General features: G+C 46.1%; 1 protein-coding gene across 2 annotated transcripts; it reads right to left on the reverse strand.

Annotated features, from left to right (window-relative positions):
- Window positions 1–711: 711 nt before the first annotated feature.
- On the reverse strand, window positions 712–9,768 carry LOC142769055 (uncharacterized). Of its 2 annotated transcripts, none has more exons than XM_075871884.1 (5): window positions 9,275–9,768; window positions 8,216–8,260; window positions 7,266–7,958; window positions 4,648–4,872; window positions 712–948 (listed from the first exon to the last, which is right to left on the reverse strand). In XM_075871884.1, the coding sequence occupies exons 1-5, from the start codon at window positions 9,581–9,583 to the stop codon at window positions 907–909; spliced, it is 1,314 nt and encodes a 437-aa protein (XP_075727999.1). In that variant the 5' UTR covers window positions 9,584–9,768; the 3' UTR covers window positions 712–906. The 2 variants fall into 2 exon arrangements, with proteins under 2 accessions (XP_075727999.1, XP_075727998.1); XM_075871883.1 differs by having other exon boundaries at window positions 9,281–9,716.
- Between the last annotated feature and the right edge of the window lie 293 nt (window positions 9,769–10,061).

The raw sequence follows: 10,061 nt of genomic DNA on the forward strand, positions 1-10,061 counted from the left end.
TCAGCATAAATGAGAGAGGCTTGATCGAAATTGTGACGAAAATTGGGCACCTTGAATCGGGCCCTCTTTATTGTGACCATTAGTTGCTGTTCATTTCCTGCACATGCCTCAGGATGTTTCGAGCAAAGCCCACTGCTTCTATGTTAGGCCTTCACCACACAATACCCTCAAGGGCTGTTATGAAAAAAAACTACAAGCAACCCAAAATCACATTACGTACTGAGTGATGTTATTTTAGCAAGTTACCATCTTTCTTCACACAAAGCAGATGGTCCCACTGATAGTGATGATGGCCAAGCGAACAACAGACGTAATATATTGGTAATTTTAATATGCAGCATCCCAGATTCTCAAACTTATTACCACATTACAGTGCATGTGAACATAGCTGCGTTCACTCAGCAAAACTTGAGTCTAGAATTTTCTGCTTTGAATATGATCAACCTGAAGAAACACCTGCCCCCAACTTAAACGTTAAAACCAAACCTAAGTCCAACTAAGACACACTAGCGTCTTTCAAAGCCACCATTTTCGTAAACCGGTATACACTCAAACCTCGAGATATTGAACGCAGATATAACGAAATGTTTGTAACGAAATAAATGAAAAATAGTCTTCCGATAGATATAGTGTTAGCAATATACCTTTATAAAGAATTTTTGGATATAACTAACTTTTTTCCGTGTAAGATGCAACTTTGTTATAATGAGGTTTGAGTGTACTTGGGGGAGTACGGCGAGCAGTCTGCAGTATTAGCCGAGTATACCAACAGATCCTGACCACCACTGCAAGAAGCACAGCAACCACAGCACCAAGAGATAACATCAAAGCCGTTGAACACAAAAGAAAATGTAGAGTCCATTCAATCGGATGCTGTTTTTCAGCCCAAGATAAGCGTAGCTTGGGTTACCAGTTGTCGAGAAAGTCAAATCCAGTCTTTGGGATCCCCTGCAAAAAAAAAAAGAACAAGGCAGAGAAGTGACTGAAATTCCAGCTTCGACCTCAATACAGAATCTTGTAAAGTTTCACGACAGATTTGAAGCATAATTCAAACTGTGGCAAAGCCGGGTCAGACCCAAGATTTTTAGGGAACGTAACCCTATGGGTTGGTTTACGGCTGCGTTGAAGCGATGCCAAAGAGAGTCAGTTGGATGCAGCCCACAGTCGGGTTCTTGGGAAACAAGAAGAAGTGCCAATTGACTCTAACTTGTACAGAAGAGCTTTGAAGATTCACGAGCTAATTAGGTAGGGCCATTTTGGTGCGAAGGCGCACCAAGTACAACATGTAAATTTAGGATGGCTGTATGTTAGTGTAATATGTGATCTATGCTTCTTATTAGTGTGAATGAAAGAAGGTGTAAACTTGAGGGCTTGTTTTCTGTGTTAGACACAATGTTAATGAGACCAGACAATAATGCCGAAGAAGGTGTAGGGAATGTTATTAGCAGTAACTGTAGGGTAAATGTGAAGAAAGAAGTGGACAGGGAGGATGACCGCCACTGTAGTTCAGTGGTAGAGCATTGCACGCATTATTCAAAGGTCGAAGGTTGGGATCCTGCTGGTGGCAAGTTATCTTTTCGTGTATTTTTCTTTCTTCACATCACTAAAATTACCTTTATTAAAATTATTAAATTATCAGTGTGAAGTACCGTAATTACTCGAATCTAACGCGCACCTTTTTTCTGGTTAAGCGAGTTCATAAATCGCAAGCGCGTTAGAATCAAGTACGAAAAAAAAAAAATGAATACGGTCATTCTATTGCCATCGGCATTTCCAAAATGGCCGCCCCCTACGTGCGTCGGCATGGCGCGTCGGCCATTTCTGCCTATGTGTTTCCCATGTGCGGCACTTCGTACGTGTACTGAGGAGTTCATCATCTTGTAGTGCACTAGCACCGAGGGCATGGAAGGGCCGACTCCAAAAACTCGAGTGCACCACGATGCCGCTTTTAAAAGAAAAGTCATCGTGTGTGCAGAAACGGACGGAAATCGGGCCGCATCGCGGTCGTTCGGAATTCCCAAAATGTGCGTGCGGGACTGGCGGAAACAAAAGCAGAAGATTGTCGACAGCAAAGCTTTACGCAAAGGCTTCAGCGGACCACAGCAGGGTCGGTTTCCGCAAATTGAAGAACTGCTCGGCGAGTATGTGCTTAAGCAGCGAGCGGCACAGCGGCCCGTGACGACAGAACTGCTCCAAGTGCGGGCTATGCAAATAGCCTTAAAAAAAGGTCTAACGTGGAGCCAGTTTAAAGCGAGCAGGTGCTGGCTAACTAACTTTATGAAGAGGAAAGGCTTTTCCCTCCGAAGGGGAACATGCACATGCGAAAAGTTTTGCGGATGAGTATGATGAAAAGCTTCACAGTTTTCAGAGGTTCGTCCTAAACTTGCAGTACAACAACGGCTACCTGCTTGGGCAAATCGGGAATGCCGATCAGACGCCTCTTTACTTCGACATGCCTGGCACCACAACCGTCGAGAAGAAGGGGGCAAAGGAAGTTCGCGTGCTGACATCAGTCCACGGTAAAACTACAGTGACGGCAATGCTCTGTTACACGTCAAATGGGCACAAGCTTCCCCCGTACCTCATATTTAAATGGAAGATGCTCCCTCCTGAAAGGAGTTGTTTTTTCTAGTGGTGTGATCGTGCGGGCCAGCGAGAAAAATGGGTGCGCGTTGCAATTGATGTCTTACTTTTTTTTTTCGTTGTGGAAATCGGGTGCACGTTACAATCGAGGGCGCGATAGAATCGAGTAAATACGATATGCCAAAATTATTTACATGCTAAGCAATAATTATCTTTAAGAGACGCTGTCATGTGGTGCGGGTGAAAACACTGGTGAAGTGGAGACGACAAAGACGCTGTTGACGTAGACTGCTGAGCCACGGTAACGCTGACAGCGAAAAGAGACACGACAAACCCTTGCGGTGGAATCTGAGAAGAGGAGCAGCACATGGGCGGGAAGAGCAGAGAATAGCAGAAAAAGCAGCTATGAAGGGGCGAAATCCTGGCCCCTGATGGTGCTCTCTCTCTTCGTGCTAATGGCCCTAAACGGGGGACACAAGTTTGTAAGCTGTCCAGCAGTGTAACTTCACTTCTGTCGTGCTTTGATGTATGTACAGCATCCATTCATGACACACACGCCTAGCCACTTGACTTCCAATGGAGCTTCGAGCACCGCCGCAACAACTCCTGAGCAGCACTTCTGAGAAGTTCCTGCCTGCTGCACAGTCATGTGCACCAACTTTCTGCTTTTGAGTTATAGGCGTTACTTCGTAGCAAAAAGATCCACGCGTGCGAAACTGTCTCGTCTTTGAATCACACCACGCGATAGGAGAGCGTTCGTCACTCGTTACTGGCACTACGCAGCAGCCCTATCAGTTAGAGCTGGACCCATAACCCCCGGTTCGCTGTGAGTCACAATCACGGCGAGTTTCAGGCCAGTGGTAGTAGAGACGGGTTTTTTGCTCGACACTGTTGACCAGCGTCAATCCCCAGCTACAAACAACAACATACGGACGACAAGGACAACAAGGACGAAGCGGCGGATCAGTTCCGCACGAGAACATGAAAAGAAGGCACCAAAATGTGAAGCACACGAGAGAGAGAGCGATAATGCTCGGACTCACCTCTTGCGGCTTTGAACTCCGGCTCTGGGGCAGTAGGTCACCCACAGGGAACCGGGCGGTGCGCAGGAGGTGATGGCGGCTAACCGGCTTCCGACTAGATCGAGCTGTGCCTGTCACGGCTCCCCAAGTAAAAGAAACAACGAACCCCCCAAGAAAGCAACGCGTGTTCCTGGGGTCTGGAGAGGAGCCTCCGCAGAAAAGGGCAAAAAGGAAACGGGGCACCTTAGCTACAGCCAAGGAGCAAGGTGTGAAGGGCTACCGCAGCGGCACGGTGCTCCCTCTCCTACGACCTTTCTCACCGCTGCAAGTGCAAACGTAGGGTGAAGCCGAGGCATCACCACGGTGAAGACAAGGGGTTGTGGATGCAACCCCACAGCATATACTATGTAAACTGTGAAGTGCTCAGGTACCACGTCTTCACTTATTGTGAAGGACACAAGTGTTGTGTTTGTGTATATTGTGTCTTACACGAGTAGATTGTGCATTTATTGAATGTCTGTATACGTGTGTGCTACCAAGAAAGCCCGTTTTATCCTTGTTCCTTAAACTAGCTACAGTGAATACAATGCACTGTGACAGACACTACCCTATTTACACTCAAATTGCCCTCACACCAAAAATTTCAGTCAAGAAGCATTAATGCACATCCAACTGATTGAATGATCGAGTTTAGCATTTCAAAATGCTGAAGACTATGGATGCTATAGAAAGGCTTTTCAGATAAATTCAAGTGAACTGGTTTAACATTTTTAAATGCCACAGACTGAAACGCAGCAGATTATTTTTGACTAACCTGAGTGCAGTCCAACATAACACAATAAATATGATGGGGCCTGAATTCACAACTTTTGAGCTTGACAGCAGTCATACATATTCACTTGCAATTTAGGAGAAACTCAGTGCCGTGCATGATATCTTTACAATTAATCACATTTAGCCCAACTATATGCTGACCTAATGAACCTCTTGCATACAGAGAACCTTCTCGCATAAAATTGCGCAAGCTGACACAGCATCCTACCTCTGGGCTTTTAACTGCCACAGCCTCTTTGGGAGCTTTCTCGCTCTCCTTGGGATCATCCTTTGGTGGCGACGGAAGCCTTGGAGGTCGGACCGGAGTGGCCTCTGGGGGAGTCTCTTTTTCAATCGGTTTGGGCGCTGCCTCTCGGGTGGGTGACTTGACTGTGGGTATGGGGGGTGCAGGTGGCTTTACTGATGGATGCTTTCTGGGAGCTTCAGGAGGCTTCTGCATAGTGGGAAGGCAGCAGCAAACTGGAATTTTAGCCACTTATTGAGAGCCCTTGAACAACCAAGAACACAGATGCAATTAATATGTTCACAAAAGAAGACACTGAAAACTTTGCGCTGAACCATCCCTCAAGAGGAAGGTATATAACGGCAGTGCCTTACCGGTACTTACCTACAGAGCAGAAACCTGGAGGATTACAAAGAGGGTTCAACTTAAATTGAGAACGAAACAGCAAGAGATGGAAAGGAAAATGATAAGTGTGTAACGTTAGGAGACGGGAAGTGAGTAGAGTGGGTTGGGAATAAGCGGGGTTAAAGGATATCGCAGTTGAAATAGAAAAGAAATGGACATGGGCAGGGCACGTAGAGCATAGAGAGAATAACCGCTAGTCGTTAGGGGTGACCGACTGGATTCCAAGCGAAGGCAAATGCTTGAGAGGGAGACAAAATAAAGGTTAGCAGATAAATTAAGAGTTTTGCAAGTATAATGTGGCAGCAGAAAGCACAAAATTGGTCTCACTAGCGGATCATGGGAGAGGCCTTTGCCTTTCAATGGATGTAGTCAGGCTGTTGCTGATGATGATGATACACATCAAAACGAGTGAGAAGCTAAGTAAAAAAGAAAAAGGTTAGGTGAGTGAAACGGTGCAAGCACTGCTTATCAATGTCACAATATCACTGCTCAGCAACTAGCCCATCAGAACATAGCACATGCCTAACACTTGTTATACACCAATCACAAGCAAGCAACCACTGAATGAACATCAACAAGAAGAAGTCACTGGAATAGAGAAGAAAAATAGCCAGAACATTAGTGAGACACACGCTTCAAAGGTGCTAATACATTTTCTAGAAAACAGCCCCATTGCTGGCAATTATTCAGCCAGTTATGTTCTTATTAGTCTCTTTCAGGTGTCATTTACGAAGAATTGCTTCATAATGCATCAAAATACAAGTGATTTCAAAGTACTCAGTATTGCTTCTTTAACAAAAATAATGTCAATAATTGATGGGGTGTAACGCCCCGAAACCACATCACTATTATGAGAGACGCCGCAGTGGAGGACTCCAGAAATTTTGACAATCTGGTGTTCCTTAACATGCACTTAAATCTAAACAGATATCCTAGGCAAAGTCCACCTTCACTAAAAATGCAGACGCCATCACTGGATTCGAGCCAATGACCTACAAATGAGCAGTTGAACACCATAACTACCATACACTGCAGTAGGGGAAAACTAATGTCATAATGCGCTGATTAATGTGGGTTATAATAGGTTCTAGTGATTAAATCGCAGTTACATATCTATTTATCTTCAACACAAGTGGCCTCATTTTGACATAAATAGAATCAAATCTCAGGCTTGAAACACGGGGTAAGTTCTTTCTTTATTGTGTTCATATGAAACACAGGAGAATTATACTTCTATCATGACTCACAAGAGGTCGTATGTCAAACTACTCTTTGACTATCACATTGCCTTCACCAGCAATACTTGGCAATACGAATTTAAATGAAGACATATTTAAAATTCAGCAGGTTCAATTCATCAAAAGGTGAATAAATCTTTACTTTCCCAGCCACTAGTCTACAAAACTATGATCCGTTTCATTTTATTCTTGTCTTCAAATACTGCAGCCCAATGCAGGGCTATTGCCAAAGGAAGGTACATAAATACAACAGCAAAGAATAACAGTAATATCACAACAGATTCTTTACAGATCAGATATCATTGCCTCCTTAAAACAACTGGGTACCGAATGAGAGAAAAGATAATGTCACTCGAATCACTCAAAAAGATATGACATATTCATTTTACAAAGAGAACCAGGTACATCGTTCGAGTGAACAATACTCCTTGGAAAAAAAAAACTGTACTTGAATGTGTTGGTAAGTGTAAAAAATGGCTTTATGTTACGATTATGACCTAGTCTCGTTGGCAGCGCACTAGACAACATACACGATATAATTGTAATTAGATAGCAGGAATGACGAGTGAACGAAAGAGTGCAATAGTTCGCGGGAGTCGCTATCACGCCTAGTGCGCAATGACGATAACTTCGAAGATTTCATTTCAGATCTCACCACATTATGGCTATTATCTTCTACATTATCACCCTGCCAGGTGACTACTGTATGTGCAACACATCATTTATGCTTCGAATTTACTGTGAGAATGTTGTTTGACACACACCTTTGAGTGACCTTTCCCCGAATACTGCTTTTTACTGTGAGAACACAGATTTAACAGTTCTTGCTGCTTCTGTTACTGCAAGAATTTGTGGGGTGTATTCTCAATCACCACGTGAGCAATGCAGCTGCCGGCAGCATATTTATGCACTAAGTATCTACAATATATATTAATAAAAAAGCAAGCAATACATTGTCACCTGGCTATGTCCAAGTGGTGCGGCTGGTGGCTTGGGCGGTGCCGTCTTTGGTCGGGGCGGATCCGGAGGAGGAGCCTTGGGGGATGTCGGTGCCCTCCGGCGCCCCTTCCGTTCCACGGGAGTGGGTGGATTGGACGATCCTCGGGAGGCAATAGAGCACACGGACTCCTGCGACCTCGACGGCGGAGGAGGCCTCAGTTCCGGCAGCTTGCACTCAACTGCACTGCCACCAACCGGAACCTTGGGATCCGCGTGGATCACCCTCGGCAGGCTACCGCCGACTACGGCCCTCGTCTCGGCACGGCTTGGAGCGGCCGGCGGTACTCTGGACTCCACGCCGTTGCTGAATTTGACATGCTTGAGGGTGGAGCTGTCTAGAGTATTGCTCGAGGTGTCTGTTTTCAGGCCGGCCACTCTGCCAACGTTGGGTTCGGACGCACTGCTGCTAACCAGGGAGGGCTTGAAGGTGCTGGTCTTTGCAATGCCAACTCCATTGACAACGTTGCTTATCTCAGTGGCTGTACTTGCCAGATCTCTAGATTTAGCCGGGGTCGGGACAACAGCAGCTTGCTCAGAAGCGAGCATGACACAAGTTTGCTCCTCATTAGTCGCTGCATTGGTGACTGAGTCCTCCGCGTTATCTTTCCCGTCGACCTCGTCGACTGCATCACAGATGCGCATATTCAACTGGCTCTGAAAATAATTGTCGAACTTAGGGCAATTTAGTTAACTGCACGCAATGAAACTTTTCACGCAAATGTGAAAAAACTGTCCATGAGGATGAATTGATGAGCAAGTTGGTACTGCAGCTTAGAAACATTACTGATCACACAGGCGGCGAGAAAAGAATGAAACACAAGACACGCCACTATGTCAGCAGGCTTTCCTATTTTGTTCCCATCCGTGCGCGCTTCAATGTTTCTAGGATTTTTTAAAAAATGATGACATACCTGGGTTTCCCAACTGAAGGGTGCAGAATGCTCGTCTCGCCAGCACTGCAATGTTAAAATAAGTATTACACAATGATTAACTGCAAACACCTTGAAGCCAACACAACCACCATAAGATTTACTTTCAAGATCGCCCAAACACTAATGCGCTGTAGCAAAAGGACACCACCTATGAAAAACATTTACAAAGCTATGTCAACCAATAGAAAGCCGATAATGTGAACGGATATTAAAAGCAGGTACTGCTAGAAGAAACTAAAGCGGGCACACGTACTAGCGCGCTAAAGTACAGGGAAACAACGTTACCTGTGAAGAAAGAGAATAGAGTTCTACAGGTAAGCTTTAAGAATATTACACATACGGCGCTACACGAAACGAGAGCGGTCACGCAGCTGCTTGAAGGCGCCCTCAAACTAGAGGACGCGATATCGAAATATCATTCCGCCGCTCCGGCCTTGAGCTTCGCAAGACCGGCTGACGGAATGTAGGACTGGCCGACTTCCAGTTGGTTAACAGCCAGCTGTCCATGCGGCCGTGGCTTTAGTGCTGCTCGCTTTACTAGACTGCCGTCGAAATGACTATTTCAAACGTCGACTAAGCAATTAAATACTCGATATTCTTCAGATTTTGCATGCTTCAGCGGCTGCACTAACCACAGCAAAACGCGGGAGTGCACAGCTGCTACTCCAGCAACTGTACACATCCGACGGTCGCTGCAAAGTGAGCAATGACACACGATGCATTTTGAGGCGTGCTTTCGAACCAGAAATAATACTAGCAGCGGTTTTGAGTCCCAAAACAATGGCACGATTACGGGGACGCCTAGTGGAGTGCTCCGGAAATTTAGACTACCTGGGATTCTATAACATGCTCCTAAAACTAAGCCCACGGGCCTCTAGCCTAACTAGACCGTCGAAATGCGATCACCAGGATTCGTTCAATCCCGCGATATTTGTGGTCAGCCGTAGAAACCAAAACGCCATTGCGGCGGGGTTTCGAGTGTGAAAGTCTAGCGGGGTGGATTTAAACGAAGTGCATGCGATTCCGTAAACAACTTGCCCCTGCCTTCGTAGTTCTGGCGTTCGCGGCGTCTTCGTCAGACACCATTCTGTCGCCAGTGTTCAGTCCGATGACGGGAAAGACTTCGACTTCGGCGTACTGTTTGGGGTAGTAGTTGTACTTCTCCCTGATGTCGGGGCCGACTAGCGCGTCCCAGGCGATTTCGGTCTTCTCCTTTTCCGGTATGCGGTCCCAGTCTTCGCCGTGAGCATCCCGGATGATTGACATGTCCTCGACGATCCTCGAAGAAGCGTAGTTGAGGTCGCGAAAGTAAGACTCCACCTGTTCCCGAACTTTGGAAGAAGCCATGGCACAAGCGCACTCGGTCACAGAACACCTCGGTCGTCGGCCCCCCTGACGCTTTCGAGAAGGTTGTCGTCGTCGCTTTTGCCGAGAAAAGGCGCGCGGCGAGAAAACCCTTTCAGGAAAGCGAAACGTCACGGCTGTTTTCGAAACAAGGTCGCTCCGCGTCAAACGAGGTTTCACGCCTTTCTCCTATTCTCGGCCATGACAACAAAGTTCGCGACTTGCGTCGGATTCCGGAGTAAACAGCCGTTGGCTCGTTCGCGGCCGTCCATGGTTTGCGCACTCTATTATGCCGCCAAATATGACGCTTTTTTTTTGAAAATTTGCATGAATAAAAAGTTTGCACTATAGATCTATAGAACTTTTAAGCTTTTAAGCAGGAAATTGCCCAGGAAAGGATCTGTGATAATACTCAGGGTCGTTCCCAGGACTGGAGTATCGCGCGCGTGGAGAGGAGGAGGAGACTGCCGAACACCTGATA

This window comes from Rhipicephalus microplus, chromosome 8 (assembly GCF_043290135.1).
Source record: "Rhipicephalus microplus isolate Deutch F79 chromosome 8, USDA_Rmic, whole genome shotgun sequence".
NCBI classification, from domain to species: domain Eukaryota; kingdom Metazoa; phylum Arthropoda; class Arachnida; order Ixodida; family Ixodidae; genus Rhipicephalus; species Rhipicephalus microplus.

Coding starts and splice junctions, on each gene's coding strand:
- LOC142769055 (XM_075871884.1), bottom strand. CDS start 9,583: ATGGCTTCTTCCAAAGTTCGGGAACAGGTGGAGTCTTACTTTCGCGAC. Junction 7,959..8,215: donor CCTTCAGTTGGGAAACCCAG/GTATGTCATCAT, acceptor AATTATTTTCAG/AGCCAGTTGAATATGCGCAT. Junction 4,873..7,265: donor CACCACTTGGACATAGCCAG/GTGACAATGTAT, acceptor CCCACTATGCAG/AAGCCTCCTGAAGCTCCCAG.